Raw genomic sequence first — 19,819 nt, forward strand, 5'->3', positions numbered from 1 at the left:
TCGTCATTTTCTGCTACGTTTTGGACCTCAAAATTAACGCCGAAAGGAAAATTCGGTTTTGCCATGACTAACACAATACTTGAAAGACTTTCTAAATTCGGCGGGAAATAGTTCGCAGCGCACGATTTGAAGGCCTTCGAGTATATAATGTTTTTTCTGTATTCTGACTGTCTGTATTTTCATGGCGTGATATAAATGATCTTATTGGAAGCTGGAAAGCCGTAAAACAATACTATCGATATGAACAAATACAGTGCAGTGCTGCTCAACTTTCGTCAAAGATCCTAAATTTTGGGTTACGTTTGATTCCCATTTAGGACTGGACAATAAGTTTTCTTTGCATAAAAGCAACTGAAAACCTCTGAAGAAAAGCATCCGCTGATCGCGATAAAATATAACACTTCGTTTTCGACTTGTAAGAACATTTATTAATGCTTTTATCCAGATTTACAATCTCGCTATAAGTACAAAGGGATCTTATACAACTTTCACATCCGAGTTAATATCCGTCAGTTAGCAAATCAAAACATTTTGTTAATTTAGACGTGTAAGCTTTTAAAAGTCGGGTGTGATAACTTAAAATATTATAATCTATTGTCATTAAAATATTATTACAATTAACCAGTGACAGTAACTTATATTTTACTCTAATGTAGTTACTATTTTCCTCGACAGTTAAGCTCAGAGCTTTACAATCTATCTGTATAAGTTTGTTTTAACCCTTGAGTTTAACAAACGTTTTCACAAAAAGTGTGAATCTCTACTTTACTCCCGTTTACAATGCAATCTTTGTATCGTGTGCTGATGTCTGCAAATTCGCTTGATGCACAAACCTTTTAAGCTTATATACATGCCTAAAATGAATCAGTCTTTGAATTGGGCGCTGATGTCTACAAATTGCCGTGATACACAAAACTTAGACACTTGCTTTGAGCTTATATACAGGCGTAGAATTTACAGTTAAAATAGCACAGGCCAAAACACTTATCTAATGAAACACTTTATGTTTAAAACTGAGACAAAAGTGCTAAACTATAGTATGTGATGTAATTGGACAGCATGCTGTCAAGTTTAGAAATAACTGGATGAAAAAAATCCTGAGGACTGCGAAACCTGAGGCTGAGTCCAGAGGAATTTCTACGAATTGAATTATAACCAAATTCCAACAAATTACTGGTCATTTTATAAGCACTATCCAAATTAGAAATACAGTAATTTGGTAACTTAGCAAAGTTTTCAATTACTTGCGCGCACGCTTACATTGTATGGAATTTTGAGATGACAATACAACTGAAAGCAGAAATATCAACTGTAATAAAGAACCAAGATAATGGTTATAGTTATTCTCTTCATATTAGCCGTGCAACGCTTTAGAGTGGTATACCGTGGGATATCCAGCGAGTCTGCATTTTCTCGATGTACACTGACAAGCTTTAAGGCGAGTGTGTAAGTACCGAGAAAATACATTTGACAAGTTGGATATTTCCACGGTATGCCACGAGAGAGCATTGCATAACTATTTTGTACCATGTTACAGAAAATACAATGGTCAACACAATAAATGCGACACACGCGCGGCGCATGATGGGAAGGTGGGATGTAATGCCGCCAAATATACCAACGGTTTTCCTGTATTCTGATTGGCTGTATTTTCTATGGTATGATACAAAAGTGATATTTTGCAACAGCTTATATACATGACGGATTCTAAACCATATTTACAGAATTCTCTGCTTGCTTAAGGCAGACACAAAAAAGACGAAAAAGTTATCCATGATACAACTAATGTATTTGTTTTTGTAGGGAAAAAAAGCAGCAATCATTTGCAGTCAAAAATAACAACGGTTAAGTGCCAAACTGAGGCCAACGAAGAACTTTTTAAGAACTCACTTTAGGTGAATAAAAATTAATGCTGCTTGTAACTTTAAATAGATTAAATTATTCGATGGGAACCCTTTGAAAGAAATTGTTTGACTTTGTCCCATTGGGGTAGTTAATTGCGTCTCAAGTGGCACTCGAAAACAAAACCTCTTTTTATTGTCCAGAGAATAAAACACCTTTAATGATAAGCAAAGCACGTACGCGGTTTTTACGCGAGGTAAACAATGTTAGTTTCAGTCAAGTTGTGTACGATTTGCTTCCTTGGGGCTGAAAACACACCTATTTTTACGATTTCAATCTATTTTATAAAGCAAATATTTACTTCAAGAAGTACAGGTGTTCTTAATTCTTGATTTGACTCATATTTGAGCAAATTCTTTTGCATATACATGGCCTGATGTATTACGAAAGAGTTGTCCTATTTCAGTTCAATTTACTTCGTACATTTCAGTACATTTCTATTTTTAACAAATACTGAATGTCTCATTAACTTTGACATTAGTTGTACATCATACATACCTCGCATTTCATTATATCAATAGGATGAATTGATGGTTATTATTTGAGGGCGAAGAAAATTGAGTCGGTTCAATTCCTTTAGCTCATCCATTCATTTTTCTTCCGTGGTGAAAGGTTCGATATGAAAACGTCTCCATAAACTTCTTGCCCTCAGCGAGCTGGTTCAGAGAAAGTAGCGCTTCTAGCTTTCTGCAACGGGACACTTGGAGCTGGTAACGAATCCGGTAATGCGGCACTTTTCGGGTAGCCAAGCTTTTTGCAGCAGACCACAAACACAGATGCGACGGCGACAATGTCATGATTTTTGTAGACGTAATCTACAAATGCATCTTTATCTACGGTGCTTTTCTTTTCATCCCAGGCAGAGCCACTGTCGATCGCCAATGAAGGTTTCGCCCGCTTTGTGATATAACACAAGCAAATGACTTTACAGCCCGACAAATCAAAAGTGTTGAAAAGCTTCTCTTTCAGTTTCTTGGTAATGTTGCTCGATGCGTTAGCGCATTCCTTCGCATCGTACGACTTGAACGATAACTCCATGTTTAAAACTTGCTCCATCATTTTATGCGCGGCTTGCCCACTAAATTCTTCCTTTCTCTCGCGATTTAACGACAACAACGACTTCGCCCTAGCTTTGGGAAAGTCTGCATGTGACAAAAAGGCGCTACCGAAATCTTCTTGACAGCGCTGAGGAACAAATAGGGATCTTCGGCGTCTACGCGCCCAGAGTTTTGCGCTGGGGATACCTTTGATGGATATACGAGCCTCTTCATTTAACGCAGTGGGCAATGGCGTCAATGTTGCTGGGTTTAAGTGAGGCTGCTCCATGTGCGTACAAGAAGTTGAAACAGGTTCCTCTCCGCTGTTGTTTCTGTGAGCCTTTGCACTGTAACCTTGTTTCACTCAAACCAAATCTCTCGGAGAACTCAACTTGTTTTGCTGAAAAGATATAACGGGACAGAGTGTTTAACAATTTTAATCTAGAATACTGAAAGATGGTTTGGGGAGCAAATATGCGCCTTTTAGCTTTATGGCCTCAAAACCTTAGTTACCTTCTTAAGATTTATAAGCTCTCGTAATCTTCTTCTAAGCTTAGTAAAATTTATATCTCAGTAAATTAATGATGCGTAATTCCGGGGTGGTAGAAGACGGACCAAAAACTGCACTGACTTGAAGTCAAGAAACGCTTACGTGCAACACTGACAACGAAAACTTCTTTGAAGTGACTTACTAGTCTTGTGAGTTTCCACTTAACAATTTTAAATAATAGAAAGCTTTATGCTCCATTTGGCCTCCAATTCCCATATGATGCTCTTAGTCCTTTCATTTAGCCTTTTCAAAGCATTGCTTCTGAAAAAAAGTAAGGCTCTTTGTTTATCTGAATTAGTATATCAGTGACCATGGAAACCTGGAGGCTCAAAATATTACTTCTCCATAATAATTACCGCACATTTCTTTTACTGTTGTTCTGAGAATTCGCTGCGTCATGCACCAAGGAAAAATACCCTTTAGGAGATGTGTGGTTTTGTTAATTCTTGTCACCTGCAAGTTTGATATACCAGTATCGGTATTGTGGAAAGATTTTCAATACTGGCGGAGCACTCTGTCAGAAGTACTGTAAAGGTTACGTAATGAAAGTCACCGTACAAATAGATCGATAGCGAGAGAAGAATTATCTAACTTATACACATTGGCCGAGTTGTCAGCTATAACGTCAAAAGAAATTGTTGTTTAAGCAGATGTGGTGGTATAATCTGCTTTCAAACAACACCCAGTTTTTTGCAGAATTGGCACTCTGATCAGAGACGATCTCAACGATCGAAAACGTACAATTTACATAGTTTTAACAGCTTTTTACCTAAAAACTACTTAAAATATAAAATAATTTTCTTTACGTCATACCATAGAATGTACAGCCAATCTCAAAACAGGAAAGCCGTTGTGTATTCGATGGTGTTATACCCCCGCTTCCATCATGCACCGCGCGTATGTCGCATTGACTGCAGGCTGGCCACTGTATTTTTTCTGTGGCATGGTATAAATTAGTTAGGCAATGCTCTCTAGTAGTATATCGTGGAATATCCCACTTGTCACTTGTATTTTCTTGGTATACACACTCGCCTGAAAAGTCGTGTTACATAACTATAGTATGAATCAGATCGAGGGCAAAAAAGGGTTATCAGTGGAATATTTCGTTCGCCTCCACCAAGCTTCATCAGCCCCCGGCCGATGAAAAGGTTATTTCTTTATGGTATACCGGCGTATGACGTTTGGAGGGATTTATAAAGACTTAGTATTATTAAGTCGATGTGTCTGAGTTAACAAATTTCAAACACCAGCAATTCAACAGGGCCGGCCGGTTAACACTAACCTGGGATAAATAGTTAACCCTGAAGTAATAACTTTTCTTGTATGAAAATGTTTTTCACTTTTTTTGTTTTTGAATAGTTTGAGATTACTCAAATTTAAAACTGAAGGGCAAATAATATAAACAGGAAACCTAACCGAAAAACTACAAAACTGGAATTAACATTCTCGCTAATCCTAGGTTAGCTTAATCGGGCTTTGAACAATCCGGCTCTGGCATGTAAATTTGGGAATAAAATCATCCTGTGCTATATAACCATGCAGTGTTTTAAGCTAGAAATCGAAAACACAATTTAATATTCTACAACGGGTGTTCCTTCGATTGAAGAGTTTCTGCATTTGCATATGACAAATTATAAACAATTATTGGATGAGGTTTTTGTGATATCCGGAATAATCAAGGTCGAGGTAAGTGTGACAGATGGTGACTACAATGTATATAATAACAAGAAAAAAACTCTTGTGCCTCTAGGTGATATTCATTTCCTTTTGCATTCGCTCGAGTATTGAATGTGTTAGTCAGTAAAGAAGGAGATCTTTCTCATAAAAGGTGGTTGATCCTCTACCCAACACGGCTTGCAATGTTAATTGTCAAATATGGTTCTTCTGTTCATCTTTCTTTTCTTTCCTCCAATGTGTCAGGAAATGAGTCTGGTTGGAACATAAATTTAATATTTGTGCCATTTTGGAAAATAATTCAAAATTTGCATATTGGGGCATCCCATCACAACGTTGCTGCAATTTGTTCTTCGTCAGTTAAAGCATGCAAAATGATCATTCGACAAAAATCTTTTGCTGCCCAAGCTGTGATGGCTTTCCTCACGGTGAAAATAATGCTCGTGTCACTGATAGGAAATGGCTTATTTCTCGTCATCTTCGCTCGCTTCAAGGTGTTTCGACGCAGCTTTTCGAACATTCTTTTCGCCAATCTGGCTTTGGTCGATTTGCTCAACACTCTTGTCAACCTGCCGCTCTTTGCAGTATCCTTCATCTTGGAACCCAGCTCACTGAAAGGAAAAACATGGGCGATAATCTCTGCTTCGCTGCACGTAGAATTCGCTTTTCTTAACATTGTCTCTATGTCTGCCCTTATGTTGGACAGGTTCCTGGCGCTGCAACTCGAGTTGAGGTACTTTACATGGAAGACAACTAAGAAAGCTAAAATAGCCGTATTCCTGATCTGGCTGCTTTGTACCACGACAGTGACATTGTCCGCCGTGCCCTTGTTAGACATGGATCAGCTTGAAGGAGTGCCATTAAATGAAGCCCGAGGAATGATATTGGAGGAAAGAATACTAGTTTCCGCACCACTTACAGCTTTCTTCACGATCGCGTCAACCGTGCTTGGATTTTTGTCAGTTTTCGCCATTAACCAGAAGAAAAAAGAGGTAAAAGATTGTCATTAAATCGTATGTTTCTTCTGTGTAAATACAATTTCTTCTTAGGGATTATTGCACTATAACAATGTGGTATGTCACGCTGAAGCTGTACTGATGCCTAATAGTCAGAAGCGGCTGTCATGTAATGAGCGCTTATGTCCAGAAATGCACACAGTAACGAAATCGGCTGATTTAACGAAATTTTGTCAAACTGAGTGTTCGTTCGTGAATATCGATTCCATGATTTTGACGAATTTTAGTCAAATTTGTCAAATCGGCGTTGATTTTGAAAACTTTTGCTAGTCAGAACTATGAAAACTATCGCACCAGATACGGTCCTATCAAATTGGCGGATTTGGCGATTAATTATGGCGAAGATTATGCAAATTGCTAATCATACATGGTCCTAACCGATACTGGCAGATTTAAAGATTTTGGCGACTTCTTGCCAAAATCGAGAAAAGTGAGGCTTAGCTTTTTCCTCCAACTTCTACCTTTACGCATGGAAGCTAAGACAAGCTTTTCTTATGTATATAATTAGTCGGTAAAATTTTATCGCTTTCAAAATTTATTACTCCGCGGTTCTTATAAAAAGATCTTTTCCTTTTTCAACACGTCGCTTTTACTTAGATTGCAGGGTAAAAGAACAGATCGACTCCCTGGCTGCCTGATATGTTAGTCAATCCAGGGTTATCCATCTAAGCTTTATATTACAAAAAAAAAGTCTTCAATTATATAAATAATAGTCTCCATTTGGCGCGACGATATGCTCGGATATTTTTCCGGGGACTTTATCTGTTCCGAGAAGCGAATAGTTTTCCGAGAGCGTTGCTCGAGGAAAACTGTGAGTTTCGAGGAACAGATAATGTCCAACGACAAATCTCCGAGCATATTTTCGTGCCAAATGGAGACTACTGTGTTTATTATCCTTCAAACATTTTTCGCAACACGCGCGGTTTTAAAAATTAAGAAATATCTTCGGATATTCCCCAGTTTTAGCTGGGGTATATTCGGTCACTTGACGCGTTTAGGCCAATGGCGCGCGAGTAAAAATATTGATGGATTATGTTATTTATAGTGGGCAATACGCTTAGCTTCACCTAGCTAGTTCACAGGCATGCCACTTAAACTGAAAAAAGCACGTGATTCCATGTTGAAGCAGGTGTTTGCTTTCTTCCTTCTTAGAGAATGCTGCTGAATTTGCCTCCTCTATATAAAAGCCGCTGAAACTGTGGTTATTGCCATAGCAACGTACTACATCTGTTACGTTCCAGTAATCCTATTCTCCATTTGGCGCCGTAACAAGGAGGACAGAATCTCTAGCGTCTGGTTCCCTTTCATGACTTCCTTTTTCGTTTTCCTCTCCAGCACCCTTAACCCAATCATCTATGTATCACGAAACAGAAGAAGCAGGTCCGCCTTGAGACAATTTTTTAAAGATCCTTGCGGGGTAAGCGAATATCAAGAGCAGCCTATCAGAAATACCCAGCGACGAAAAGAGAATCTGCAGTTTGAAAGAGAAGAAGTTAAGGATTGTACAGACACTGGAACATCCTTCAGGCCTGATGTAAACCCTGGGAGAGAGACAAGATGATCAAACGCATCTTACATTCAGAATGGCCGGTCGAGCAGAGTTTGGCCATGTGGGCTTAACGGTGGCACGACAAAGAATTATGATAGTTACCCTGACGCTGATGTTGATTTTGATGCTAATGCTGCTACCGCCGCTGCTTATGATGACAATCATGAGTTAAACGTGGTAAAAGTACCACGAGAGGAAAGGACGATAATCGCGACAACCTGGGCGAACAAGATGCCGTTACTTGGTAGCCCAGATGATGATGCTGAATTTAAGACTGATGCCGAGATTGAGGCCTATACTGATGCTGATGTTCGCGCTGATGGCGAGGCTGCTGCTGCTGCTTCCACTGCGACGGCGGCCGATGATTATGGCGCTGATGATGACGATGATGAGGCAAATAGCGTAACTTATGAGAAAACTGAAGAAGACATCGTCAGCCCTGACTAACAAGTTGCTGTCATTAGACGGACCAGTTGCGGAAGAGAGAGGGAGTACAAGAAAATGATATGAAATTCCATGAGTAGCTAGATGGCAATTACGCTCACTCATTCTTATCTTCCTGGCTGGGGCATAAGGCCTTCACGAAATTACCTCTACCCGTCTCGCCGTCCCCGGCGATATATTCAGCCTCCGCCAGACCAAGCCAATTTCTTTGAGGTCTGCCGTCACAATTTTCCACTGGGTAGTCTTTGGCCTTCCTCTGTGCCGCTTACCTTGAGGGGTTGCGCTAAAGAGTTAGTACTAGATAATGATCTGAAGTTCCCTGGGTCGGTGGCAGATAGGAATCCCCAGCCAGCGACGACGCCACTGGGGAATAGCTCTTGTTTTTCATGGAAAACATCCGTTGTCTGATTTCATGGGATTTTAGTTTTCAGCCAATCGTTGTCCAGAACGGTCTCGCGCGTTCGTTTGAACTTGTCATAATATTCCATATTTTCATGTTTGTTACAATATTTCTTGCCGTGTTGAGGATTTTAGGCCAGCCTTATCGTTTTGAGTTTAGCCTCTTCGCCATTTTAGCCTTTGTAATTTTCCGTTTATTTTAAGTTTCGGATTACATGGTTGGATCGTTAAATTGTTCGTTTGTTTTAGAGTTTAAGCCTACAATTTCTTATACACAGAGCGCCAATGTTTTTAAAAATTATCTATCTATTTCATTCTGTAATTCTCTCGATTTCCTCAGCTCTCTCATCACTTTACAAATTAAGGAAGCGCTTCATGAGTCACTGCGCATGCCAAAGTGAACAATATTCTGACAGAAACTCTGCAAAGTATAAATCTCCTTCAGCATGTTCCAAAACAAGTTTGAGTTTTGACGAGTTCCGTCTTTCTTTGTTCTCATATAAATGAAAAATAACACCACACGAACCAGTTGATCATGACCACCAAAATACAAAAGACGGCTCTGATCTCGGTCTTACGTTTTCTACCAAGCGCTCTTAACCCAGTCATCTATGTGGCCTGGGGACCAGAAGAGAAGACAAAATGGAGTTAGCATTCAGACGCTCCAACTGAACAGCCTAGGACTTTATGCACCATTTTAAGGCGAAAAGCAGTGATGATGAGGATAATGAGTCACACGGGATGGTAAAAGTAGTAGCACAGGAGTAAAGTGAAAAAAAGGCAACAGTGGCAACCTTCGCGAACTAGTTCCTGGGAGGCCAATTACCACAGGGAGAGGGTACAACATGAATCTTTAATCTTTAATCTTTATATACACGGTGACAATTCAAGATTTACAACTACAATGAATACATTTATATCTATACGAAAACTAATCTTATCATTACAAATTCATCTAGTATATAATTTTAAAATTACGTACTAATAACAAACCTGTTCCCGATCATGAATGAACATGCGCAATCTTCTGGCTCGGTCGTAGATTTAGGAGCAAACGATGAGTGCAGCATACAGAAAAGCCCCTGAAGAGTTGGAACTTACCCTGGAGAAGGGGCCAGACCTTTATATGCCGAGCAGTAGAAATACTATTAATCGCTTAATTAATGCTACGGAAACCGGGAAAGGCTTCGTCGGTATATGGACCACTTGGCCTGATGCAGACTTTACTTTCACCTGAAAATCGTTCAGTTGTTTACACTTGTGCCTCATTTACCTTTTTTTTTTTTTGCCCAAAACGTTGATCTTTTTGTCGCCAAAAGTGGCAAGGTGTAAGTAAACAGAACAAGCTTCCATATTTAAATAGTTTAGTTGACGTATGTGCCATTGCCATGGCAACATGACAGCTGGATTTATACATGCCTTTAAAATAGGGTTTTGTTTATTTGCAGAAAATTTAGTGTTTAGATTTTCTCCATCATTTGCATGCAGCAAACTTGTTCATATCTGAACGTTAGTAAAAATTTTGTAACAAATACTTCGAATTGTCCTTTGTCGAAGGATAACTGGATTAAAGGAAGGATTTTCTTAATTGAATTTCAGATTTTTTGCCAATTATTCGCGTGCTTGTTTCTAAAATACTTTGCTGCAAAATTTTGTGAAATTCTAACGAGAGTTCGGAAATTTGTTGTAAAGCTATCTTTTGTGTTTCGTAGAGTAAATAGAGAGGAATCCCGCTTAACGGACACCAACTTAATACGGACATCCACTTGACACGGACACCCACTTGATACGAACACCCACTTGATATGGACACCCCCTCAATACGGACACTCACTCAATACGGATACCCACTTAATACGGATACCCACTTATTACCCACACCCACTTGAAACGGACACCCACTTACTACAGAAACTAGCCTCTTTCTGATCAGTCGCAAGAAAACGCAGAGAAAATAGACGGTTAACCAGAAATCCATGTTGTATTTACCGTTTTGCATCATATTTACCAGTTCCAAGCTTTTCGGCTTTTAGAGCCGTGATAAATTTCGCGCCCCCAAATAACTGGCGCGTTCTTCGGGGAATTTTAAAATGGAACAAATTTGGCTTTCAGCACAGATTGGAATTCCTAGACAAGATAATAAATAACCTGAGTATTTGATTCTAATAGTTTCTTAATTTATTTTTCTGTTCCCCAGTATTTGTTTCAAAGTCACTGATCTGAATCAGAACTGATCAAGTCTGAATCGAAAACATACTTCCCTTTTTACACCAGGCTCGCGCGTCCAATTCAGTGTCGTATGCCACCGTAAGCGCGCGAATGAAAAGAGAAAGGTTTTTTTTTTTCTTAGGCTAGGTTCATTAATTTTGCGCTGTGAAATTATTTATTCGCACTTTTGGTATCTCTCTCGCACTTAGAATCCTAGTAACATGTGTAGTTCATGATATAGGATTTGAAAACAGTAACTCACAGCATAGCGCTAGTTTTAACTGCAATTACCTTCATTTGAATCTTTCAAAGGAACTTAGACCCGTTTTGCGCATCTTGTTTGGCCTAAATTTTTCAAGTTCGTCGTTTGTAACCCGTGTTAATCTTCGCCATTCTTAACCATCCTTGTTCCTTTATGATTCAGTATTATCTCTCCAGTGTTTTTCTATCTAAGTAAGCTATTATTTTCAGGTTTCCTTCAATTTAAAGTTAATTTTGTACGTGGCCAAAATAACTCAAAATACCGTGGCTAAGCTCTTTCAAAAAGCATTTGTAATTTCATGTCTCACTGAATGCAATAACGTTATGGCAATTATAGAGTCGTGCTTACAATGTAGTGTCATATTATGCGAATCGAAGAGCGGGTTGAAAGCTTCGATACATGCAGTCCGAACAAAACATTTATGTAAATTCTGCATATATTGAATTCATGGTCAATTGACCACTTAACGTTACCTGTCTAACAAAACATAATTCAAATCTCGTTATTATTTTTTTTTTTTAATTCTTCACAAGTTGTGGAAAACAAATCGCCTTGTGCCTGCTGACACCGGCGTTAAGTATTGCAGAACTCTGCCAAAAAGCAACCTTAATGATTAAAATGACTATTTTTTTCGCCCCTGCAAAACACAGACATAATTAGCTACCTCGCTACATAAATTAAACATACTGTGAATTATGAAATTAACTATTTCACTGCGACAGGGCCAGGCGGGAGCTGACAACTTTGATATTCCCTGTTTGAGAAGTATTTAATAGTCAAGTCGAAACATCTCAGCGCCCATTCGATATGTAAATGAGCATTTATGTCCTCCCCCCTTTTTTGCAAGTTGCTTATCATTATTTCCAGTTTACCAATGCTTTGTTAGAGCCTCGCAGTATTCAGAAATAAACTTCACCTCGCTAGATTCCTTCCCTGGCAAAAACTTGCTGTCCTTCTTAAATTAAAAGACGATTACTGGAGTTATCAGTAAACCTCGGTCCCTCTCCCTCAGTCACTAATTATTATTTCTACAACACCTCAAACACGAGGCATTACTAGTTTTGGTTTTGCCATATCGATGATACGAGATCTAACCGAGCAACAAAACAAAGTCACAGATATTTGAGCTCTAAATCAGTCGGCTAAGACATAGCTCCGGAGAAGTTTACTTGAACAAATTTAAAAAAATCTTCAGAATAACGATAAATTATCAGGGAACTTAATTAAAATATAAATTGATTTAAAGAAGGCTCTAAACACAACTAGGCTTTTTGAATACTATATATGCACACTTTCACCGCCAATTAACAAAAAACCGTGCCGTAGAACGGCCGCGTTAAAAACTTAATGCTCTCTGTTAGCTTCCAGAAAAAGGAATTCTAAAGCTCATAACACAACGATAAGAAAGAAATCCACAAACTAAGCGAGGGTATAATGCCAGCATTTATATGATACCAACTGAGATTTTCTACACATTATGAACAATTAAGCAACGATGCGTTCAGGTTAGTTTATTGCTCAAATTTTTTTCAGCACGTGACAGAAAAAACGCAATTGGCCATTAATCTGGCACAGTCCTCACAGCTCAAAGTATACACGTTTAAATGAATCATTTCTCATACAAAAGTGCAATTTTTGCATGACTTTAACATATCCCCAACAGAGCTTCACAAAGTTTTCATAATATCACACAATAAAACGGCATTAATTAACACGTGGGCATATGGCACTATTTAGTTCACAAGAACAGGTCCCATACTGAATATTATCGGCCCACGTAGACTGGCCGAGCCAGAGTTTGTTTAGAAATGACTGCAACTTTAGGCCGCGCAATTGCGCAAACCACGGCTGGGATTCGAAAACTATATATGGTTTTAGACAAAGAAGCGTTTGATAATAAGTGTTTTGTTCAAAAGTTCAGTTTTTACAGAGTTATTATCATAAAGTTCTGTACATTGTAACCAGTCAATTGATTGTATTTTGACTCGCTTTAGGGGACTCTAAGACTCGTTCAATGTACAGCGAAACAACGAACACATTAAATTCAGGGCTCTAATAAGATTTATAGATGTACTTGGTTCATTATAATTTTACAACTGACTCTGAATTGGCGGTATATAAGTATATTATTATGTGTACAAGAATCCTGTAACCGTTTTCCATGTATATTGCTGTTTCCCACAAAATGCAAATCGCAATTTTAGTCAGCTTACCTTCTTCGAATTAATATTGATCATTTAAGTACAGTCTTTCGGCAGGCATCTCTAAGGAATAGATTTCTTAACTGTGAAAGATTACTTAATTATAGAATTTTAAAAAAGAAAATCATTAAGCACTATCTCTGTTGCCATGTTTGTACCTTTTTCAAAAGTTCCGTGCATAGAGCTGGTCTTTCATAAAACAATGCTGCAATGAGGTTTACGTTTACTGAACCAGTCGCGAATGTCAATCTTTTGAAACAAATTGTCAATTGTTTTTTTTTTTATGATGCCTTTTTAACCTGCTTAGAAGCACGCAGGCTTTATTCAGAACAGAGTATCTAACAGAAATTTGCCGAAGGAGATAAATAACAACATTATATTTATCGACGTGCAACTCCCACGGTCCAGTGAACATAAAAAAATGCCCGCCTTTTTACCGGAAATCGATGAAATGAGACTGCACATTGTCCGGACACGTGAACTGATTCATTTCTCGCGCGCGACTCATTTGTTTCACGGGCGCGACCTCTGTACTAACTAAAATCTTTCTTTTTATACTTGTATTCCTGAATTCCACCTTCAGCAAGGTCAAGAAAACAGCCGTATGATAATATTCCTTACTGACTGGTTGGGCATTTTGGGAAATATTTGGCTCCTCAAGTTTTACCTGAACGAACTCAAAACCTTGCATCATCTCGTGAGAAGGCAAAGATTTTCCTGTGTTTCCGGTTGTGCCACCCGGCAGTGTCCGTTTATCGCTCTTTTGTATATTCCCTAAGCTGCAGGTAGATAAGTTTGGAATCATGCTCGTAGGCGGCCTTTAGCCAATATTATCAGGCGCTTTATGTAAGATGCTCTTAAATATTAAAGATTCGATACCGTGGTTATCAAAGAGTCATAATCGCAGATATGGAAAACACTGGTGTTTAATGAACCGCCCAAGATAAAAACGACATAAAAAGGCACCGTTAAAACATCCACTTGCACATTTTTTCCGCCCAAATGTTCCTACCGACCATTTCAGCCAGCAGAGAGTTGTTTCTAGTCTCACATATTCATTACTCCGGAAAGCTGCTTGAAAGAAAACAATCCATTCAGAAGATCATCTGGTATGGTGACGGTTCGAATGCAAATTTAAGGCAATTGTCATCTTTGAGCAAACAATTTTCTCACTTAGCCTCAGGCTGCAGATTTTCTTTAGTTCTTTCAGCGGGTAAATTCAATTGGAAGGGTTTTTTTTGTAATTCTCCGTTTTCCTTGCGGGTTAATTAAATTTGACGAAAACGACTTTTGTAGAACGCTCTCATAGCACTTGATAAAATACTAAGACTGAAAGATTTCGAATTAAAAAGGCTGAAAGCGCTCTTGGTTTCATGTCCTGCACTTGCATTGAATTTTCAAACAAAAACAAATGCATTACGAGAGGGGCCCCCATTAAGATGTATGAAGACTTAATGAGACAGGGCTTTTACCAATAATAAATCACAAACTCTGTTGACAACAGAAAGCACATTCGAAAATGGAACTGAAGTCCAAGGAGCCTTGCACATTCGATTGCAGTTCATTTGACTGTTTCATTAATGGTCTTGACTAGAGATGAAGAGCGAAAAGGAGAACGGCTCTCAGTTCTCTTATCGCGATTTTCCCATTATTTATTTCACATTTGTGGTTACTTCGACGGGAAACAAAGCGTTTGGGAAGAGTTTAAACAATGCCGCATTGAGTTCAAAAGAGTAAAATTTATTCGAAAGCAGCTTTTTGTGTGTCATTAATTAGCATACGGAACACCTGTCAATTGAATGTTTATTTCTCATCCACGCTAAACGTTTAAGCTCGATATCTTTGCATGCTCTTTCTAGCAATCGCCTGGCCAGATCGCAGCGACAACGAAGCAAAATCGTTCAATAAAAATTTCGCCTAATTTCGCTGATCAAAGAGCGATGCAATGCAACAAAAATTCACTTCAATCAGTACTTTCTTTATTTTTTTCCTTCTTCAATCTTCGCCATTCAGCTTTCGAAACCGAAATGAACGCAAAGCTAATATCTGAAATTTGAAACCCAAATCCAAAAGGACAGCATGCTTCAATGTTTACAAAAAACATCGCCACTTTCATTAGCGCTTGTGAGCTTTTTTGGTGTCGGTGTGTAACCTAAATTTATCTAAACCACAGCGTACACAAATGCTCGACAAACGCGACATAGACAAATTAACAACGAAATTAAAACCTTGATATTGCTTTATAAGGCAGTGCATGAAGTTTTCAGTATAAATTGATGGGTCCTTTACATCTCTTTGGGTAAACTTTTACACTAATGAACACAGCCCGCGATAATTTCAAAGACTATTTTTAACAGGCATGTTTCCTGTACACCTCCACGTGTGATTTTTGTTTTGTCTCTCGAAATGCATTCATAATGACACTTTAGATCATCCTTAAAAACAATTACAGATGAAATCGTACGGCTGTATGACAGCGCTTATTCGACAGCCAATCACGTCGACGTAAAACGAGCCTGTCGTCTTTTTAAGATGCTGACTTATGAAATGCACGCCGAGACACTCTCAGACCGCGTTGTGAGCTATTACGTGATTGGCCGAATTTAATGATCGTTTTCAATAGAGACAATTGAGCCACATGTTTCATGGTTGTCCTTAGAGCAAGTTTTCAATATGCCTTTCAAACTCATTCACGGTGGCGATGATAAAGTGACAAAACAGCATTTCAAAGGCTCGCGGCCAGCTGCTCTCGATTGGGTCGCGACTATAATTGCAGGTCCGTGCGCGTATTAAGTTTGAACATCTATCGCTCAGGTGCCGGCGAGGTATTGTTAGAGTCAAAACCCGTACACTTCATTCACAAAGTTAATCACCTTGGATCGGAACAGTTGAAAATTTCTCGCTCCTGGAGCCGCGCTCACAGGGGATAGTTAGAAGTAAATTCGTTAAAACTGTCTTAAACCTGCACGCGACATTTCAGAGAATTGATCCACGAGCCGTAGATTGAACAATGGGCGATGAGATGCTGAGTGTATTTTACAGTGGAGATATTTTTTCCGGCCATGGGAAGATAACTGCTCGAGAAGTAGCAAGCCTGAAGGCGTCATTCGACGACAAGAGTGAATTTCGCCTTTTCAGAGACTATTTCGGTCTGATAAGACTTGTACAGAACGCTGAATTGGACGGCACAGGGCCAAGTAGGTTTGACAGTTTGTATCAGGATTTCACGTACACCAAAAGATCTCGTGTGGACAGCGTGGGCTCGGATCATTCCCTAACGAGTTCGAGCTCGGGAGGAAATAATGCAGATATCGAACTTTGCATCGAAACCTCCAAAGCACCGGGGACCTCGCTCGCGCCTGGCGCGCCAACGCGAAACGTCTCGAAGCGTAACGTGGAAAACAACAGTGAGGTCGCGAATCGCAACCGTAAAAATCGGGAGAGCAAGAAAAATAGAAACGCAAACGTTTGCGTTTTTTGCCGGAATAACGGCGAGAGCAAAAAGGTGTATTCAAGTCACGTTCTTAAAGATGCCGAAGGGAACACAACGTGCCCGATACTCCGAGCGTACACATGTCCTCTGTGCAAGGCGTCTGGGGACCAATCTCACACCATCAAGTACTGCCCGAAGAACAAAAACGCTACAAAACAGCAACAACAGCCAAGCCAAACGGTTTAAAGTGAGAACTGTCATTCTGTATGCAGAAATCTGTAGAGGATATGATTACACCCAGACTTAATTCACTTTCAAAGCAGCTTGGAACAACAACGCCTGGCTAAATTAAACTGAAACAAAAATCGGCGCCATTGTATAAATCACCACCGTCTAACAAGAAAAGACTAGTCCCTAAAATATTGAGCTTCTGAACATGGTAAACTAATCTAGATATATAAATAATACAGGAAGATTTTAAATATTGTAGATCTTTAACGTTTTTCTAAGGAGAAGTCCATTGTAAGGTTTTTGCTCCCGATAAGTCTATTCTAACAATGTAGATTTTCTAGAAGTTTTGTAACATTTCAGAATCTTTGATAAATTGTTACGAAAATGAGAAAATAACTTTCCGGGAGAATTACCAGCGTTGTGCATAACGAATTCGAAAACGTTGGCTGATTTTCTCAGCAATTGTGGGGGTAAATATGTCCCCCGTTTAAGATATGACCAAATTTAACAAGAATTTGAAATACGACTCATTATTGTATACCAAAATTTGTCAGTATATTCGGCATGTCAAAATTTAAACTCATATAAAATTAATATGTGTACAGGGAAAAGAAAAAATAATACTTAAACTTTGGTGCGACGAATTAGTTAATATTGCGGATACATTTTATTGATAACAAGCCAACACTTTCCACCCGGAAAAATTACATGATTTCTAACTGGGAAGCGAATCCTAGTCTAAGGTTTCTTTTCGTTTTATTTCAAAGCTTGACATCTTTCAAGGCTTTATAATTGCGGGGGTTGTGCTATAAAATAGCGTATTGAAGTTGTAATCCGTAAATAAGCGAATTATCATATGCCCTCTGTCAAATACGGTTTGTCCAACGAGGTTCCAAGCGAGCTCTCAAAGTTTGAAGGCATTGTTCGGTATAGAGTGAGTTTTTCTTTTACAATCCAGGTACAGTGAAATTGTGAATTTGATAGCGAAATGAGAACGGTGAATTAACGAAGCTTTCTAATGTCATTATACCAGTGGTAGTCGACATTATTCATGCAATAAAATTGAATTGTTTTCGAATGGCCTTGTTGTTGACTGAAACAACTCAACTTCACTTAAATTCTACTTTAATCTCTCTAGAATGTAAAACTCTTTTTTTTTCCATAGAAGCAACCCGCTCTTTTGAAACCGCCATAAATTAAAACGAAACTGCTGTTGGTTTATTGTTTATGTTATTTCTTAAGAGATTATCACGCTACAGTATACAAACTAGATGGCTTTTAGCATGAAAGTCGAACCAGCGAAGTGATTCGTTTCACGAAATCAAATGACTCTCTTGTCTCAGTGCAGTTTCGAAACCGCACACAGTTCAAATAAATGATATTATTTCATGTAATTGTGTACTAACATTTAAGACTATGGGGGTTTCAAATGATCGACCTTACATAAAAATTGGCAGAAGTGAGACAGTGAAATGGACGAAAGGTGACAATGAATATTGAGTTCATTAAAAAGGGGTTCGCATTAAATTCAAGGTTAAATGATATGGATGGGTATTAAGGCTTCCCTTCACACGTTGTATTTATCCATATATACGCGCGCGAAATGGTTATAAAATAAGTTGAGCCTCGTGACCTCCCATAAATGCGTGTAAGCTGTCACTTTAGAAATCGAAACAAAAAGCCACGAGTTGGCGCTGACACAACAGCAGTGGTCACGAAAGGGGAAACTGAGGCTTTCAAAGCTTTTGTGTTGTGTGGTATAGTCAAGCACGTTCTCGAATGTTGAAGATAAAAAGCAAGAACCGTAGTTCTTTGAGGGAGCTCTGTTTGGGGTTTCAAAAGCTGAAGATCTTTGCCTAGCGTGTGATCCTAATGCAGTCATTATAGATGGTTATATACCTTGGTAGACAGTAAGGAACCGTTTCGTTATTAACAATAAATGAACACAGCTTGACGTTATAAGACACGAAAATGCACTGTGAGTAAAGAAAACGGGCAACATCCATTACTTTTAGCCTGGAAGAGAGCGCCAAAACTTGCTCAGGGAAGAGAAGACATTCCTTTCATGATGAGCGACAGGTTTGGTTAGATTTCGGCCAAGGAAACCATGAATATATAATCAAACGGAAAATTGAATGAATTTTGAGAGACGCCCTGTCCTTGAGACAGAAGAACTTCAGACAGATTTTAGTGCTAAACATTGCAGCGCGGTTGAAATGGAAATAAAAAACTATCACATTATTAAAATTTTACTTTTACTGTACTTTTCGAAAGGTTTGAATGATTAAACAAAATTTGTGAAAGTTTTGCTCTGAAATAATGCATTTCATTTCAAAAGCCTTATAACTGAATTTGATCGGGTGGAATTTGCTTTTGTGAAATTTGGCCATTATATTTGCATATGTATGTCTTGGATACTGATTCAAGTAAACATGGTCATTTGCTCTAAAACAAATCGAACTAAATGCATGTAGTGATATTGGTCCAGAGGTTTTAAGGAAACCAGCGGTGAAGGCACTTACGGTCGGCAAAAACCAATAAGCTGTTTGTGCGCGCGGCTGGCAACTTTATTGTTTATAATTGCGATTTTGACAACACGGTAGGCTCCAAAACATAGGAAGGAAGGGACAGAAAATCGCCTATCGTAAATTGAAGATTTAATTTATTGATCTCACGCACAAAAAGTAAAACAACAGCAGTTTTCTAGGATCGGTTTCAGAATGAAAATTTACTTGATCGCGGAATGTTCGAGTCCAGCGCGCTGTTTTATATAGTTAGTTATTGGAACATTTCGCAACTTTCACTGGGTCAGACTTGGTATAATTAAGTTTGCTCAACTTCACCTCAAATTTTATTCTTCACATTGAAAATTACAATATTTGCACCCTCGGTCAGTTGTCAGCTCGCTCGATG

General features: G+C 38.8%; 3 protein-coding genes across 3 annotated transcripts; 2 read left to right on the forward strand and 1 right to left on the reverse strand.

Moving 5' to 3' along the window:
* Window positions 1-1,165: 1,165 nt before the first annotated feature.
* Window positions 1,166-4,755, reverse strand: LOC145468376 (uncharacterized). The gene has a single exon (XM_081452071.1). The coding sequence runs from the start codon at window positions 3,226-3,228 to the stop codon at window positions 2,551-2,553; it is 678 nt and encodes a 225-aa protein (XP_081308197.1). The 5' UTR covers window positions 3,229-4,755; the 3' UTR covers window positions 1,166-2,550.
* A 550-nt stretch (window positions 4,756-5,305) lies between these two features.
* Window positions 5,306-6,368, forward strand: LOC145468375 (uncharacterized). The gene has a single exon (XM_081452070.1). It carries the CDS (start codon window positions 5,349-5,351, stop codon window positions 6,171-6,173), a length of 825 nt encoding a protein of 274 aa, XP_081308196.1. The 5' UTR covers window positions 5,306-5,348; the 3' UTR covers window positions 6,174-6,368.
* A 9,473-nt stretch (window positions 6,369-15,841) lies between these two features.
* On the forward strand, window positions 15,842-19,159 carry LOC145468515 (uncharacterized). The gene has a single exon (XM_081452254.1). It carries the CDS (start codon window positions 16,253-16,255, stop codon window positions 16,919-16,921), a length of 669 nt encoding a protein of 222 aa, XP_081308380.1. The 5' UTR covers window positions 15,842-16,252; the 3' UTR covers window positions 16,922-19,159.
* Window positions 19,160-19,819: the final 660 nt, after the last annotated feature.

The sequence above is a fragment of the Orbicella franksi genome, chromosome 14 (genome assembly GCF_964199315.1).
Source record: "Orbicella franksi chromosome 14, jaOrbFran1.1, whole genome shotgun sequence".
NCBI lineage: Eukaryota > Metazoa > Cnidaria > Anthozoa > Scleractinia > Merulinidae > Orbicella > Orbicella franksi.